General features: G+C 41.3%; 1 protein-coding gene across 4 annotated transcripts in view; it reads left to right on the top strand.

The window, feature by feature from the left end:
* Positions 1 to 19,259, top strand: part of SHANK3 (SH3 and multiple ankyrin repeat domains 3) — a 691,108-nt gene that overhangs the window by 516,779 nt on the left and 155,070 nt on the right. For all 4 annotated transcript variants that reach the window (XM_063926631.1, XM_063926630.1, XM_063926632.1 and 1 more), the window contains exon 14: positions 18,986 to 19,099. In XM_063926631.1, the coding sequence (XP_063782701.1) occupies positions 18,986 to 19,099 (114 nt within the window). The remainder of the gene's footprint in view (positions 1 to 18,985; positions 19,100 to 19,259) is intronic.

Below are 19,259 nucleotides of genomic sequence, written 5' to 3'. Positions count from 1 at the left end.
ATAGCGTAGCGGACGCTCGGGACCACGAGGAGATCACCAGCGGCGCTGACGCTCACAATGTTAAACCTTTGTATCTAAACCATAAACAGTGTATTGTGCAGTAAAACCTTAGTGTAATGATAGAGTGTAAATGCAACACAGTATAACCTTATTACCTTTAAAGCTGCTCTAGCGTCACCGACGCTCTGAGAATACTTAACACTATAAGAAATACACAGATACCGTGCTCAGGGTCCAACGCCTAATATATATATTTTGAATGATATACTTGCAAAAGAATTAATACAAATACAAATCATACACTACAATATAACATAGACTACCTAACCAGATAACTACACAGGAAATACAATACAATTACTATTTAAGGGAAAATAAGAGAGAAAGAGGAGAAGAGAGAGAGAGAGAGAGATTGGCCCACAATAACAAGAAGATCAATATAGTTGCGGAGAAAAACTTACGCACAAAGGAAACGATCGCATGCGCCTCTGGACATCCAGCTCCCGATTTTCAGCAATGATAACCGTTGAAGAGTGAGAGCTGGATGTGATCGGCCTGTCTATTTATGCCCCACACACAATGCAATTCAATGGTCCCTACAATCTCATTGTTCATTGGACACAGGAATTCCTCCTCGCATTATAACAAAAGGTCATAGGTTGATTCATACAGGTGGGCCGTGACTATTTCCAACAGCTCAGGTGGGAGGGAAACTGGGTTTCCCGCCGCATGGATAAGTAAGTGCAAATACAGTAAATGTTCATAAACTTCTTATGTCCATAACTATTCGCACGAGCGATTAATCCGCTTCAAACCAACACCGGAATATTGCTAATTAAATACTCTTCCGATGGGTACTAAACACCACTGTATTACTCCTGTCTGACCCTTCGTATCAAACAAAGAGGGATTTATCTGTTCACGAACATTCTATATTAACCAAACTTTCAGAATCTATCAAAGGGACCATGATCTACAAAATACATTATATAGTGAAAATATGTAACGATTGAGTCGCACGCTACGATCACATAAACTCTACCGTAAATACGCATACCGTGCGCCTGCGGGTGCCCGCGACTGTGAGTATGCGCACGTATGGGAGAGCGTACGCATGCGCAGCACGGACCTGTGTGAGGTGCAAATATGGTAGTGTGCATAGAGATATTTTTCTGACTTTGACAGTCCACCCTTTGGCAGTCAACAATAACTGCCACCTTCTAAAACATTTCAAAAAGAGAAAAATATATGTCAGGGGTTAATACATTTACATGGTTGGGTAGGGGAGGAGAGGAGAAGGTAGGAAAAGGGTATGACCTAGTGAGATAGCAGAAGCATGTGTGTATGAATCCGTGCTTGGGGGTCATGTATCATCGTGCCGTACGTGTTTTAAATCAAGCTTCGAGGTATTGCGAAGTATACATTTGAATTCCTTCTTATCCCGTGGTACGGGTCTGTGGATGGGCTGTTAAACTTTACCGAGCTCTTTTCGGCTTTGGTTGTAACAAAATGGGGGAGCACATTTTAGTTGATGATACATGAATGGGGGAGATATGTGATTGCTGATATCTGTGCCTGTATTCCCTATCGACTATGTGTGTCATTACCTGAGGGTTGTAGAAATGAAGAAAAGACATAATTACGGTAAATGCGGTGGTATTCTATGTCAGGTAAATGTACATTCGTCGATTGAGGTCTTGTTTGGTGTCTGTTGGATGCAGTCTTCTTTGTGCTTTTGCCCATAAGGTGCGAGCAAAAGCTGTCAATGTCCATAGATTTACAAAAGTGTTGGGCTAGCGTAATTTTAAAATTTCTAGGGAAACTGGGGATCCATGGCATAGTTCATCAAAAATCTGTGTATCAGGTTGTCAAAACTTCTTCTTTAATCCCTCTGTTGTCTGTATATCGGCTCATCAAATTCCTCGTCCAAGTGGGTCTTTTTACCTTGGAGGAAACGGAAAAAAACAGGTGAAAGAAACGGACCGTAGAAATCGCATTTTCATCACATTATTGTTTCTACCGTTGGGTCATAAATCAAGTCCATTTGAATTACAGTTTCCTCACTCCTTAAACTCATTACCTTAGTACGACGATTGCACCTCATTAGAGCCTGCCCGCATCTAAATATCAAGCCAATCGTTATGATAACACCTAAGATACATAGGAGAAACTTCCCAACATCCATTATGACTCCTTGAGCCCAGTCTCCTAAACCAGAGAACCAATTTCGCGGGTTCAACCATGACACCCAACCAGTCAGCTCATTACCTACAGCAGCAAGAGTGAGATTGTGTCTCCTGCGAAATTCCCACTTCAGTTGGAGAATATCGTCCATCTTTTGGTCTATGACCTCGACCGGATCCTCGGTGCTATTCGTAATATATGTGCAACATTTCACCCGTATTGTGTTGCCAGTGTGACACAATATCCGCCTGTCACTGCTGTGAGGTAATTAAGAACCATTCTATGCTGTACCAGTTCTGTTTTATAAGCCTGAAGTTCTCTTCCAGTATACCTAAACGTGTCATCATACATTTCAGTGATATTATCTAACAAATTGGCGAGCGCAGATATGTATTTATAATTCAACACTCCTCTGGCGGTGCGAGTGATGTCTAACGCGATTAGAAACTGAATCCCGGTGGATTCATGGATCATGTCAGAGGCCGGATGCTCTGTTCTTTCTATCAGGTGCCGTTTAACTACGTGCTCGTAATGGGTGTGAGTGTAAGGAGTTTGGGCAACACGGTGTATGTCTTTCATTTTGTCATGTGATACAGTCATTACTTCAGGCAGTACTTTTCCAATATAACACAATCCTTCAGAGTTTGGGGCAAGCCACTTATACGCCTTTCTCCCGCATATGAAATATGCATCATCGGGGAGAACATATGGGACGGAGGAGGACATAACCATATTACACACCTTCCATGTGAAATCTCCTAACCCTAATTCTTCCATCTGCTTAGTACACGTATCAGGTTGTACGATATGTGCACAGTATCCTGGTGATACCTCTCCAACTCTCGTAATCCTACTTCCTAGGGTATACCTATATCGGAAATATTTTCCACTATCGGCTATGTGGCGTATGAGCTCTGTATCTGTAGGCATTCTATCGGTTCTATATGAAAAGGTCATGGTTTGGTTACTCCATGACACTTCCCAATTTCCCGGCTTTCGGGGATTGGAGATGTTAAAACATAATAGGGACCTATCCACATGATATTGGTGGAGCTTCAAACTAGGAGGGCTGGAGATATTAAACCTCCTGTCCACCGGTCTCCCACCACTTAACTCAAGTACCTCCCCTAACGTTAAAGGAAATGGTACTAGCCCTGATTTGCTATGACCTTGAGGTACTTGAGAGCATACCCAACAATCTGTCTTATTTAACACACTACCCACTAAGGAGTGATAGTCACTCAATGGATGCCGGTCCATGTGGATATTAAAACTGGATTGGCATTTCTTAATGCACCCATCCTCAATGACATTGTTACAGAGCCGACAGATACAGTTTTCTTCAGCTAACAATCCTTCACAATTCCTTCTATGGTCAATGCTATCGGATCGTTTTCTGATACTCGCCTTTGCTTGTTGATTATGTTGTTCTTGGAAAACTACGCCTCCATCTCTGTCATCAGAACCCATTCCAGAACCTCTCTCGACCTCCATGGTACTCTCGCCGGAACAGACTGCTCTGGTCAACATCATGGTCAACAGGAAAATCCAGATCACAGTCTCTTGGGGCAAGTCCATCTTACAGGAGGAGAAAAGAAGAAATTTGTAATGGGGTACAGAAAATCAGTTTGAGGGGGAGAGAAACTTGTTACGATAATTAAGTTCTCTAGTCTTGTTGTTCTTCTTGTTCTGCTGTCATCTCAAAAAGGTGCTGTCTCTCAGTCTTCCAAACGAACATTCCGGTGATGCAATATTCCCTCCAAACCAGCGATCTTTCTGTAAGGAGCAAAAAATCTTGCATTACCATTTGCCTAACTGAGGTGTGACATACCATCTTTAAAACATGAAAGCATGAGTGAGAAGAGAGAGAAAACAACAACAGCAAAAAAACAAAAGAGAGAGAGAACAATTCATATATATATATATATATATATATAACATAACACATCAATAAACAACAACAGGAAAAAAAACATTTTTTCAAACAAACAGTTTTCACACATTTTAAAACATTTCAAAACATTGTCAGATCATCAGGCTGTCATATCTACATGTCTAATGGTTTCCTTGCGCAGTCCCTCCCCCCAGCACTTCCATATTCCACTGTCTGTATCTGGCCAGAATACATTGATGCGGATAGGTCATGCTGGGGTTTGGTAGACTTCTGCAAAGACCAAGTATATATGCAATGTTTGAATCCTATTCGTCAGAGATGGGGAGAGAGAAAAAGAAACATTTCACAGATACATTTACAACGTTTCACCCGGTCATTCCTGTGTCTTCAGGGAATGACCTCCCAATTTATTAACTATAACCTCAGGCTTACCATCAGTCCTAATGATCACCTTTCCTGACTGCACATTATGGGTGTGGTTCAAAATTCTTCCTATATGGTCCCTGTTTATAATTGTGTGTGTTTTAATTTTGCTCATTTCTTGGTCTAGGGGGTCTGACTTTATGTGGGTTATTACAGTTGCTGGCATAATGCCCTTCTCTTTTACAAAGAAAACAAACCCTGGGTTTCCTCCAAGTGTCAGTGACCTGAGGTTTTGGTTGATTTGATGCCTCCTCAAACGCTCGGATGCTCATCACCATCAACCGCTTTCCCTGTGCTTCCCTGCTTCCTTGGATATCATGGTTATGTTGTTGTCTAGGGGATTGATATGACTTTTGTATTCCTCTTGATCTACAATCTCTCGCAAAGTGTCCTTTTTTTATGACAATTGTAACAGACTTCCACATTTAAATTTCTCGCAGGGGTTTGGGGCTTATGCTGGAGTGGTCTTGTGGTTAGGGCCTGTATACTTGCGGCCATTAATTTATCACTTTGTGACTCTGTATCTGGTGATATTTCGATCAATATCAATAGCGGCCTCTCTTAATGCGGCCACCGAGATATTTCTCCAGTTTGGGTTGGTGGTCTGTACCCTTGTACTCAATACCTCCTTTAAACCATTCATCAATACCTTAACCGCTATTTCTCTATGCTGTGCGCATGTTTTGATGTCTGTGATCCCAGTGTTCCTAGCCATTACTTGCAGTGCTCGATTGAAATAACTGGAGATACTTTCCCTTTCGTTTTGTCTTATGGAGAAGATTTCATTCCACTTGACAACGGCAGGGAAATATACTTCCAACTGTTGGTTTATCTGCTTAATACATTCCTGATTGTGTTCCTCCGTTTGAGGTACTTCTGTGTCTAATTGACAATCAGTAATAAATGTCGCAGAGTCAACACCGGAGGGCAAACATGCCCTCAGCACCGTCCGCCAATCTTTGTTGGTGGGTTCTGTTGAGTTTCCTAGTTCTTTAATGAACCTTTGACATGCGACTAGATTTTTCCGTGGATCAGGAAATTCGGACATAATTGATCTCAATTCGGTCCGGGACCAGGGACAGCGCATTGCACTGTCCTGGACGGGAATGGTTCCCTGATCGTCAGTCTTCCCATTGGGGACTGTGATCACCCTGACAGGACTAAACTCAATTACATCACCTTGTTTTGGTCTTACAATATGGGGTACATTTGTTTGTGCGTGATATAAAACATTGTACGTACCTGTGGACACGACCTCACCTGACCCTCCGTTAGGGGGTTTGATTATTGCCTTTACCGATTTGGTCGCGTCCACCTGGATGTCTTGTGTGATGGCTGCTGGAAGAGGTGCCGACATCGTGTTGAGTTCACTTTCTTGCTCGTATTCCTGAGGGAAGTTTGACATGGGGTGCAACTTGCACGGGTTAATAGTTGTACATTTAACAGTATTACAATTATCATTGTTATGTTTATTACACTTATTCTTATCATCTATACTACAGTTGCTAAGTGCGTTTTTATTGTTCAACATTGTGCCTTTCTCCGTAACCATAATCCTCTCCGTTGCCACATCTCTCCTCCCAAGATGAGAGTCAGATATGTCAGTTAGCTCTTTTTGCATTTCACTTTCCTGTTGCCATAACTTTAAACAATCATAATGTTTGATCCGTCTCTTTGCTGGTTCAATAAGACCTATCCTTCTCCTTAGATTTAGTAACACTTCTGTGCTGAAGCTACCTACTCTTGGGAATTTCTCCCCGTCATGTACTGTCATTCTCTCCCATTCATCACATAAAGCTTCTGTGTGACTTCCGTATTTTTCACACATTACATACCTGGCCGACCCGATTGGTCGGTTTACTAAATCAACCCGAACCGAGGTTGATCGCCCCCTACCTGAACAACTGGCCCCCATAACTTGCAGCGAACCCTTACAAAAACCAAGATGCCCGGGGCAGGCTGGCGGTGAAGTTTACCGAGTACTCCACTCACTTCTCGCCCACGTTGGCCAGTAACACAATCACTGTATCCAGAGCTGTTGTACCCAACCTAGGGCCCCTGTGAACCTTTATTTACTGGGGCGCGTTCCCCAGCAAGTATCGGTTGTTGGATAGTTCCTGAGTGACCAGCGAACTTCCCTTTGTAAAAATAAAAAATTACACAAATCACGTCAGAATGTACAAATAGCGTTTATGACCTTCGTACACAAATAGTACCGGTCAGGTTTACTAATGCACACAATTACGTGCGGTACAATCGTTCAGCACATAAGCAACTAATCTTATGTACGGAGCGACCAGTGGAATCGAAAATTACGGCTGCGAATTCCTTCAGCCAGAGCTTGTATGGCCTATATGGGTGTTGCACCAACCCTTTTAGGTGTTGTGCCTGTGGACTGTATAGCGGACTTCCTTGTCCACTGTACCTGAACCTGCTGGTCTGCTATGACCTCCTGGTCTGTTACAGTATGACCTCCTGGTCTGCTATACTCTAATGCTCAAATTGTATGTTTTAACCAGGGATGCCTCCCTAGCCACCATGTACGTCACTTACACGTATGTACCTCACGAGAACTCGACTTTTCTTGTGGTTCAACCTCAAAAATTGTAAAAACAAACACTCACTCACCACATATACACTTTTGTTTCTATTTCTATTTCTGCGCAGAAATTTTCTTTAGACCAGATGTGTTACCAATTAGAAGAAGGATCTGTTAATTTAAATTTCGAATGTTAAAATAGATTTGCGCGATTTATCGCCTTGCGTTATTTACCGCGTTGCGCTATTTAGCGCGTGGAAAAAAAATTAACACTTGTGATTTGAGTTACGTGGGCGTACCCGTACGCTCCGTTGCGTAATATACGCTGCGTGCGTCGGCCCTTGGGTTGCGTACGCAAGTCTCAGTCCTTTGTTAGAGACACGTGTACGCAAAGCAAAGATCCACCGTAACACAATTTATACGTTTATCAATGTAGATGATCCTTTATCATCTACCGCGCACCACACTGACTTCGCCTTGTCTCTCAGGCACAGCTGTGTTTGTCTATACTTTAACTATATTACCTTTTTACTCTTAAACTATAAAATAGCAGCAAATCTCTCTTAGCACGTTTATCAACTATAAAACTGGCAAACAGGAGAGTGATATACGAAAATACACAAATGAAAAAAAAGAAATGCAGATATATATGTGTGCGTGCGTGTGTATGCAAGACAGAAAAATAAACAGTTTTAAAAGGACACTATCGTTTTGTTCTTACCTCCGGTCCCGGATTCCTTCAGCACCCTTTACTAAGCGAAGCAGACGCTTATCCAAACAGCACTACGAGGAATATGATCTCCCGCCCTTTGCTGCTGGATAATGTCTGCTGAAATTACCTAGTGCAGATATGTGAAGGACGGGCGAGCCGCCAATTGATAAAGCTAAATATTTATCTTATATAAAACCCTTTATGAGGTCTAAGAACACTGTACGCTATCTACGTATGAAGTACCGTAAGGGTACGCACGTTGCGTAACAATCGCTTAGCCGTAGTCGAGACGCTCAAGCGTCACGTTCGCTCACGGCCAAGAGATCACAGGCAGGCACGCTATTGGCTGCTGACTAACTTAATGATTCGCTATAGCGTAGCGGATGCTCGGGACCACGAGGAGATCACCAGCGGCGCTGACGCTCACAATGTTAAACCTTTGTATCTAAACCATAAACAGTGTATTGTGCAGTAAAACCTTAGTGTAATGATAGAGTGTAAATGCAACACAGTATAACCTTATTACCTTTAAAGCTGCTCTAGCGTCACCGACGCTCTGAGAATACTTAACACTATAAGAAATACACAGATACCGTGCTCAGGGTCCAACGCCTAATATATATATTTTGAATGATATACTTGCAAAAGAATTAATACAAATACAAATCATACACTACAATATAACATAGACTACCTAACCAGATAACTACACAGGAAATACAATACAATTACTATTTAAGGGAAAATAAGAGAGAAAGAGGAGAAGAGAGAGAGAGAGAGAGAGATTGGCCCACAATAACAAGAAGATCAATATAGTTGCGGAGAAAAACTTACGCACAAAGGAAACGATCGCATGCGCCTCTGGACATCCAGCTCCCGATTTTCAGCAATGATAACCGTTGAAGAGTGAGAGCTGGATGTGATCGGCCTGTCTATTTATGCCCCACACACAATGCAATTCAATGGTCCCTACAATCTCATTGTTCATTGGACACAGGAATTCCTCCTCGCATTATAACAAAAGGTCATAGGTTGATTCATACAGGTGGGCCGTGACTATTTCCAACAGCTCAGGTGGGAGGGAAACTGGGTTTCCCGCCGCATGGATAAGTAAGTGCAAATACAGTAAATGTTCATAAACTTCTTATGTCCATAACTATTCGCACGAGCGATTAATCCGCTTCAAACCAACACCGGAATATTGCTAATTAAATACTCTTCCGATGGGTACTAAACACCACTGTATTACTCCTGTCTGACCCTTCGTATCAAACAAAGAGGGATTTATCTGTTCACGAACATTCTATATTAACCAAACTTTCAGAATCTATCAAAGGGACCATGATCTACAAAATACATTATATATTGAAAATATGTAACGATTGAGTCGCACGCTACGATCACATAAACTCTACCGTAAATACGCATACCGTGCGCCTGCGGGTGCCCGCGACTGTGAGTATGCGCACGTACGGGAGAGCGTACGCATGCGCAGCACGGACCTGTGTGAGGTGCAAATATGGTAGTGTGCATAGAGATATTTTTCTGACTTTGACAGTATGTCACTGGGGCGTCCGGTGCACGGCATACCTGTGGTGCCGCGCTGTCAGCCCCCTCCGCAGCGGCTTTCTTGGAAGCAGGAGAGACTGGGTCCGGTCCGGCGTCAGGCGCCATGTTACCAGCCGCACTGCGCTTCTCCTGTCTCTGTAAGGCACCGGTGGCAGGCTGCGTTCACGGGCGTCACAAAGCGGTCCATGGTGACCGCGGGTGATACCAAGGGTGTCCGGGCGGTATGGAGGCTGCAACAGCCATTAAAAGGTTAGTCTGTGGGTGGCAGGGACGGAGCTCCGGCAGTGAGCTGCTTACAGCATGGGTCCCGGAACCGGAAGTCTAAATCAGTATCTTTATAAAAGAAGGAGACACCTATGTGTAACAATATGACAGGTGGAATTTTAAATAATCAGCATAAGCTATAACAAACAAGTCATTGGTGTAAAGCCTAGTACACACTATTGGCGGCTGCGGGGACGCGGTGGGGTGCCGGCATCAGCAAGTGCATACACACTTGCCGATGCCAGCGGGGAAGGCTGCGACAGCAGGGGGTGGCGGGGGGAATGTCAGCCGCTGTTGTTAACGAGGACCTCCTTTGTCTGTACATGTTCAGACGGGTGTAGTATGGTATGCCGGCGGTCGGGCTCCCGGCGACCAGCATACCGGCGCCGGGAGTCAGACCGCCGGCTTACCGGCAGTGTGGTGAGCGCAAATGAGCCCCTTGCGGGCTCGCTGCGCTCGCCACGCTGCGAGCACGGTGGTGCGCTAAGCGCGCCACGCTATTTTATTCTCCCTAAAAGGGGGTCATGGACCCCGACGAGGGAGAATAAGTGTCGGTATGCTGGCTGTCGGGATTCCGGCGCCGGTATACTGTGCGCCGGGATCCCGACAGCCAGCATACTGAAGACCACCAATTCAGACAAGGGAGGGGGTCATTAACGATGCGCGGAAGCGCGCATCGTTAACGACATTGAGTGTGCACACTGGACGAGATTGTGAAAGATCTCGCTCAGATTGGCTCTTCTGAGCGAGCTCTTTCATTTTCTCGTCTAGTGTGTATGGGGCTTTAGTCCCATAATGTCCTGATAGCAAAATGCTAGGACTTTCAGCTCCACAACTGGTGAAATGTTTCAGTGCTTTCCTTGACGGAGGCTTGAAATTGGCCTTGGGCGTCTGTTGGGTGCTATATAAAGGCATGCATATGACGAAGGGACGCTGGTGTTTAGTGGATCTTTTGCCCACAGAGAGTGCTGATGAATATGATAATGCCTTCCAAAACAAAAATACTGGACAGTGCAACTACTGTACATGCAACAGAAGTTGTATGAATACCTGCATTCCCAAAAGTAGTAATTCTTGCTTTCCTGACTGTCCTCTCAACATGTACATGGAACATTTTTGTCTGGAAACAGCTGACCTCTTGCTGGTTACCCATCCCTGGTTTACCTTTGTGTAGAGAGTAACAATTCTTCAGTACCTTGTCCAGTAAGTTGTTATAATATATTCTGTTACTGTGAACTAAAGAAACGAGCTAATGTTTAGCACTAAGATTTTCTGCAATGGTAACAGATTATTATGTGTACTGTGGCCAGTCTATAAAGAGGGTGTAATTAACATTTCACAAGCCATAGTCTGCCTCATACAAAGAGCACTGAACCTAATACTTCAGGCGTATACATGAGCAGCAATCACAGTAAGCCCCTGGATGTGGCAGTAGAGCCAGCCTTCCTGAGCTGAATGTTTTTATTCTCGGATGTGTGCACCAATCCACAATCTAAGTCCTCTGTTATGTTGTGTATTGGAGCAAGTCTGGGCGTATTTGGAAGAGGTAGAAGAACCTAACACAGGCACTGGACAGATGTGTACACATTGATTTTATACACTGGATAGTGTATGTAATAATGAACACTACAGATGGTCTATAATATAGGCTGTAGGAGGAGAATCTAAAAAAAATATAACTCTCTGTATCAAACATATTTAATAATACAAGATTAAACACACCGTAATAAATATACATATATAATATAACCAGTAGAAAACTGAGCTGAGACTTGTAAGCACACATTTGCCCTCCTCAAGTTAAGACACCTGTCTTTGCTTGCTGGCAGCTGCTCTCTAGTTTTTGATCTGGTACACTGATTGAGCACTCCAATCCAAGCACCCAGCACCCAGCACCCACAGTTGACTTTGCAGGAAAGGCTGCTGCCACTGGTTGTTTTGTGGCCACAGCTGTAGTAAAAATAATTTTATACAGTGTATATCTTCTACTATAGTCATGATTTGAGCTGCTGCTGTATACTAGGGCGGGACCATTTTACTAATAATCCAATTTTCATTTATGCTTGTTACAGATATACCCGAGTTATCCACACATTTAAAAGACTGACTGGAGTAATAGGGATGTGCAGTATAACTTTACAAAGGCTTCTTTTTTACATTATTTCTGTACTTCAACCGTAATTGTGAAAAAGATGTAAAGAAGATGTATCGGCAAAATTCTTCTTCTTCTACTGTATATTAATAAACTCATGCTTTTGAGAAAGATGTCCGCTAAGCATATGACTTGTATATCTGGAATGGTATCCGGTCTCTAGGACGACCACACTTAGGTCGACAATGTCCAGGTCGACCACTATTGGTCGACAGTAAGTAGGTTGACAGGGTCTCTAGGTCAACAGGTCAAAAGGTCGACATGAGTTTTTCACAATTATTTCTTTTTTTAAACTTTTTCATACTTAATGATCCACGTGGACTACGATTGGGAATAGTTATCTGTGCCGAGCACCTTGCCCGGACGCAAGGGGACATGGTGCACTAATTGTGGTTCCCGGTCACTGTACAGAGAAAACGCCACCAATTTTTTTTTTTTAAACTCATGTTGACCTTTTGACCTGTCGACCTAGAAACCCTGTCGACCTAGTTACTGTCGACCAATAGTGGTAGACCTAGACACTGTCGACCTAAGTGTGGTTGACCTTCCATACCACACCCATCTGGAATATTGCTATTACATCTGAGATTAAAATGTGCACTTCTGTTCATTTAATTTATTGATCACATTATATCTGTGAGAATGGTGTTATCAGCCAACTTTAGAGTCATGTTTGCAATTGAAGACACTGGTCAGTATTGACTAACTAATTGATTTCAGTCTATTCCTTGTTTCTATTCATAATTTTACTTTTCAAAATGCACTCAACGTTACTTGAGTGTATATGAATAGTTAATCAGGCGCACAAGAACAAATAAAACTACCTGTATACACATGAAAATTTGTTCAATACATGTAATATATAGCTTCCAATCGCAGCTCCTATAGGACACTCTGGATGTCAAATAAAATGAATATATATATATCTTTGGTGAGCTAAAAGCAAAGATAAGGAGCGCTGGTTTAAAATTCAATTAATAGATTTAATATCAGTTTGTAAACACATATAACATAATAAAAACTCAATTGAGTATCTAAATAAGCTAACACTTCAATACGCTCATAGTTGTGCACATAACTCAATTTAAAAGTTCAAAGACATTATGTCCATTCAATGGTAACAAGTTCCAATTGTAAACCACTGAAACAGGTATCAGATGGTTTTGCCAGCCAAAGCTTAATTAACAATCCAGGTTTCCTCTTAACTGCCCTTGAGCTGTAATTGTGTCCTCCAGGTGCGCAAGTACTTAATGAACATAGAATGGTTTCATGATAATTTAGAATAGAGCTCTGTACCGGTTCAAGTATCCGTAAAGTGTGACCACACAGACAATGCAAAAGATGGACTTACCAGACCAGGCTGTCACGGAAATTTCACCACCAAATTGCTAGTATTTTTCAAGCTGGCACTGCATGGATACTTAGCGGTATTAGACCCGACGGTCAAGGATGTCCCGGGAGGACTCGCCGGGTCTGGCGGTCAGCCCTCACAGCTGGTGGGCACGGTGAGAACTTGCACACAGAGGAAGCGGCTGGAGTGGAACCGGACTGGCTGCAGCATACACGGTGCACAATAGAGCGTCCTCTACGCGTTTCTCCGCTCTAATAGTAAGCGGTTTCCTCAGGAGATTAGTACAGGTGTCCAGAGCAGGTATGTTTTTAAAGTCCATTCAGCCAATAGGAAAGTCCCATTCATTTGGAATACACCTGTATCTAATTGATGCACCAGCTTATTCATCCAGAAAAAAATAAACCTCTCTATCTTTATGAAAAACACCTATCAATCTTTGAAGCATAATTAAAGGAGAATACATGTATCTAAACTCTTTGTTGACACATTAATGATTACATACAGGTATAGAGATTATAATATTCTATATAACCACATTTCTTTATTTTATTTAATTTAATTTATGGCATCACAGAGAACATTGGTGTCATCTAAACAAACATCGCATATAACACTCCTAATATTACAATAGACTCTATTCTGGACATGAGTCTCTATGGGTCATCTGGTAAGCCCTCGGACCACGGCTCACAAGGTCACAGGATCGAATCACAGCAGGACCCAGCATGAATTCAGAATATGGTTTTCATTTATGTTCTTATTAAATTAAGCCTTTTTAAGTACACAATATTCCTATGTTTCCAGACCGAGACTGGTAGAATTAGATTCCATTTTTATAACCTAGGTAAGACCACACTCACTAAAGGAGTTATAAACCCCCAACAGCATCCCCCAATCAATACCTCTATGTTGATAATAAATGTAGATTTCAGCAATATATATAGATAACCTACAATAGCAAACCATCCAAAATTTAATCTACAGTAACATTCTATTTTTATTTTTATTATTATTACACACAATAGGGTATAGCCCGTGTAAACCCTCCAGTTGTATCCCATATTACACAATAATAGAGAGATCTAAAAGAAACAGTCCTGATATAAATAAAGTTTGTTAAATTCATTGGTTTTAGAGTAAACCAGAGACCAGCGGAAAATGATATTCTGTAGGTAAACTGAAGATCATGCCACATTAAGCCATAAACTAGTTTATCAGATATTGTTCATTTCAATGTTTTCGTTCAAACCCATTGGAACAAGGGTATTGAGCGAGCAGATCCAATAAGCCTCTCGCTTACAGAGGCGATTAAACCTATCGCCACCTCTTGGGGTCTCTTCTATGTGCTCAATGCCCTTGATGGAAATAGCCTTGATATCCCCCCCATGTGACTGGACCACATGTCTGGGAACACTATGCGTAAGTATCTTCTTATTAATAAGTCTTCTGTGTTCCAAGAACCGTGTATTCAGGGACCGAGTAGTGCGTCCTACATACTGCAGCCCACATGTGCAAGTTATTACATATATAACATATGTGGTCTGACAAGTAATGGATCCGATGATACTAAATTTGTGATTCCCAGTGTCTTTAGGGGCTGAAAAATCATGGCTCTCTAATTCAACAAATCTACACGTAATACATCTCGGTTTCAAACATTTCTTACATTGTCCTCTCTGTGCCTGAGATGTATGCAACTTCTTAGTACAATGAGTAGCAATGGGTTTAAAGTGACTAGGTGAAAAGTGGTTCTTTAAATTATTGGCTCTTTTGAAAACCACTTTAGGTTTATCATTCAAACAGCCTGATAACACTCTATCCATTTTTAACACATATTTTTTTTTAATCAAAATATCTCTAATTTTATTTGATGAACTGTTAAATCTTGAGATAAAGAGTGGTTCATTACTTTCTGATATGAAGCTGGTCTTCTTTTTTTCAGGTCTCTCTAATAGAATCTCCTGTCTACATTGTTTTGATACCTCCTCATAGGCCAGATCTAATAGATGTTTCGGATAGCCTTGATCCAAAAAAGATTGAGTCAATTCTCTAATTTGGATAATGAAGTCTTCTCATTAGAACAGTTTCTTTGAATCCTGAGATATTGGCTTTTAGGGATATTATTGACCCAGGGTTTATAGTGACAGCTAGTGTACCCCAAAAAAGTGTTCCAATCGACCTTTTTTCGAAAAGTTTTAGTTTGAATAGGCTGATTGATAGCCCCAGCGTGTAGTGCAATATCCAGGAACGTCATATCGGTCTTATGGACCGTGCTTGTGAAAAAAAGACCAAAAGTGTTTAAGTTAAGAAAATCAATAAATAAAATAAAATAAAGAAATGTGGTTATATAGAATATTATAATCTCTATACCTGTATGTAATCATTAATGTGTCAACAAAGAGTTTAGATACATGTATTCTCCTTTAATTATGCTTCAAAGATTGATAGGTGTTTTTCATAAAGATAGAGAGGTTTATTTTTTCTGGATGAATAAGCTGGTGCATCAATTAGATACAGGTGTATTCCAAATGAATGGGACTTTCCTATTGGCTGAATGGACTTTAAAAACATACCTGCTGTGGACACCTGTACTAATCTCCTGAGGAAACCGCTTACTATTAGAGCGGAGAAACGCGTAGAGGACGCTCTATTGTGCACCGTGTATGCTGCAGCCAGTCCGGTTCCACTCCAGGCGCTTCCTCTGTGTGCAAGTTCTCACCGTGCCCACCAGCTGTGAGGACCGTGCGCCGTGACCGCCAGATCCGGTGAGTCCTCCCGGGACATCCTTGACCGTCGGGTCTAATACCGCTAAGTATCCATGCAGTGCCAGCTTGAAAAATACTAGCAATTTGGTGGTGAAATTTCCGTGACAGCCTGGTCTGTTAATTCCATCTTTTGCATTGTCTGTGTGGTCACACTTTACGGATACTGGAACCGGTGCAGAGCTCTATTCTAAATTATCATGAAACCATTCTATGTTCATTAAGTACTTGCGCACCTGGAGGACACAATTACAGCTCAAGGGCAGTTAAGAGGAAACCTGGATTGTTAATTAAGCTTTGGCTGGCAAAACCATCTGATACCTGTTTCAGTGGTTTACAATTGGAACTTGTTACCATTGACTGGACATAATGTCTTTGAACTTTTAAATTGAGTTATGTGCACAACTATGAGCGTATTGAAGTGTTAGCTTATTTAGATACTCAATTGAGTTTTTATTATGTTATATGTGTTTACAAACTGATATTAAATCTATTAATTGAATTTTAAACCAGTGCTCCTTATCTTTGCTTTTAGCTCACCAAAGATATATATATTCTTGTTTCTATTCAGCAATCCACTGATTTCCTCCTTTCTTCCTTGCACTGTAATACTGTTATTATGTCCACCTCAGCACTCATGCACACTCTCCAATTTTAACCTACACTTTGTGTTCAATTGTTCCTTCATTACTATTATTATTATTTATTTACAAGGGGCCATAAGGGTTCTGTAGCGCCAAATAGTGGGAATACAACTGACTGAATATGTTACACGTGTATAGACTTGTAGAAACATGTCACCAGTTTCACAGAAATACATATTTACAGTGTGCAGTTACAGTAGCATAATTATAAATACATGGTACCACTATACGTTTTGTCCCATGTATTTTTTGAACCAGGGCCCGGGGCTGGTTATATTGAAGGAGGCGGGAAGGGGGGGCATTATTTTGTTCCCGTTTTAACTCTCTCAATACTTTTACACACTGATCACACACTGACCTGTACAGGCTTCTCAAAACACGCTGGTCACAGGCAGGACTATACACTTAAGGCACAAACACGACTGAACACACTCACATTTTTGAACACGATTAAACATGATTGCATACACCATCGGAAAACATCTTTCTGTCGAAACACTATTCTTAGTAAATTTCCGTGTTTGACTCAATTGATCACCAGCGTGTTTAAAGTCAGAAATCCAGAATTGAGTAGTGGTCTTGTTATTTACTATGTAAAGAGCCAATAAACAACCGTCAATGCTAAAGGTTAAATTGTGGGACCATACAAATGAAAGTGTACTGTAAACCACAGCTGTTGTCTTCTTAAAATCATCTGTTTCTGTTGTTCTTTATTTCAGTACCCAAGTACCACTAACAGGCCTAGTTTTGTGGATTTCTTTAATCATGCACAGGGGAGTTAATCTATTTTGTTTGGTCAATAATTATCCCACCTGCTTCAACAGATAGAAATCCTCCAAACATGACCTGTTCGGAAAGCTTGAGGGTTGATGTTAAGAAGCACTGGTCTATTAATTTTTTGCAAAATAGAGACCTCTACTATATGTAAATAAATGTTTCCATCCAGAGTTCCTGAAGCCAGTCAGTATACACTAGTACTGTACATGTACTGTAGATCACTTTTTCCATTTATATGGCTTCCTAATTAATTCTTGTCTTAAGATCGCATTCATTGTATTATATTTTGTGTGCAAAGCTATGTTTATTTTTATTTCGAACATAGTTTGTACTATTTCATTGTCTCCAGATGTGTTTAATGTAATTAACATTTATTTGTTATGCTTTGGATATATTGGATGTATTTATGTATCTTTACATGTATCTGTATGCGTATAATATTGCATCACACTAGTAATAGACACAAAAATGTAAAAGTATATGTGAAGTATTATCTACTGTTGCTCACCTGTTTTCTTATGAGCTCTATCACACTATGCTGAGAATTTCTTAAAGTGTCTATGCCGGAGACACCATTGCCCCTGAAACATCTGCAATTTAAATTAGAAAAACTTCACTTTCCTGACAAAAGGACTCTTGCCTGAAGTTGCCTGTATAAATCTCACAGGCACACCGTTGCTTGTTTGGTTGTTAAACTGACTAACCTTAACAACCTCTGCAACAACAGAAAAACAATGGTGAAATCCACAGTTTATTTCCATGGTAACATGTTATAAAGGACTGCCAGTTCTTCGCACCCAGTTGGACCAAATCATAAGCTTTGTGGCTCTGTAGAAGTCTTGTGTATTATGTGTCTATGTCCATAACAGGAAATTATGGTAATGAAAATCTGTCATATTTGCTTGTTCCTCAAAAACGAGTGAAGATCATTCTCTAAACACAAGGTGGAAACATAACGTGTGATGCTAGTACCGGGACCTTGTGGCTAATTGCATTTGCCCCAATCTGCCTCGTTGTAACAACAGTGATGTCTAAGCAATTGACAGTCATTATCAAGGAGAAGTACTATTTTAACAGTCAGGCGTTTATTACAATAGGGCACATTACCCAGCATAGTTATGGTAGGTTACCTTCATGTTTTGGTAGGTTTACCATTTGAGATTTGTTATTAATGATGGGTCTGAAAACATTTGCCAACCACTAACCTTCTCTCTTTGTCCTTGGTGTTCCCTATAGCATTATCTTTCTCATATTTATATATGCCCAGTCTTATCCTCCAGTCTTGTATATGACCTTAAGTCTTCTGGGCACCTGTCACCTAAACAACGCGGAGGCAGGCATTTTACATACTCAACCATTACACACGAAAATGACATTTATCAGTTAACTAGGAATCAAACTCATTGTCACTTCATAACCAGTGAAGGGGCATTAGTGACATTCATGAGGCACTGATTCTTAGTGAATTGATAATGTGTATACTGTTGGAAATTCGACCAGCCCCAAAAATGTGCTGCCCCCGTGTGGGTGACATGTACTGTTTAATGACTGTCTTACATTACATAATATTGGTGTCCATCGATTACCCTTGAGTTCCTATTAATGATCCTATTACTGTCCCTTAACACTGTGTGTAAGTGTATATATTTATGTGTGTGTGAGTATATATGTATATTGCCTCATGCTTAGCTTTTAATTGAATTTCTTTCCACAGTGCTGAGTATTGGTGAAGGTGGATTTTGGGAGGGGTCAGTGAAGGGTCGGAGTGGATGGTTTCCAGCAGACTGTGTGGAAGAAGTGCAGATGAGACAGCCAGATCCACGACAAGGTAAAGTAGAAACAATGTTTGTTGGAAATTATGTGTGTGCAAGTGTTGATATTGCACAGTTGTGTAGGCACACACCATACTATGAACAGCCCAGTTACTTAACCAGTGGTGTTAGTTTATTGATAGATAGCAGGTACAGCCATTCTCACTGTTACATGTA

Source organism: Pseudophryne corroboree, chromosome 6 (assembly GCF_028390025.1).
Source record: "Pseudophryne corroboree isolate aPseCor3 chromosome 6, aPseCor3.hap2, whole genome shotgun sequence".
NCBI classification, from domain to species: domain Eukaryota; kingdom Metazoa; phylum Chordata; class Amphibia; order Anura; family Myobatrachidae; genus Pseudophryne; species Pseudophryne corroboree.
Note: the sequence above shows the minus strand (reverse complement) of the source record. Positions and strands in the feature narration are given on the sequence as shown.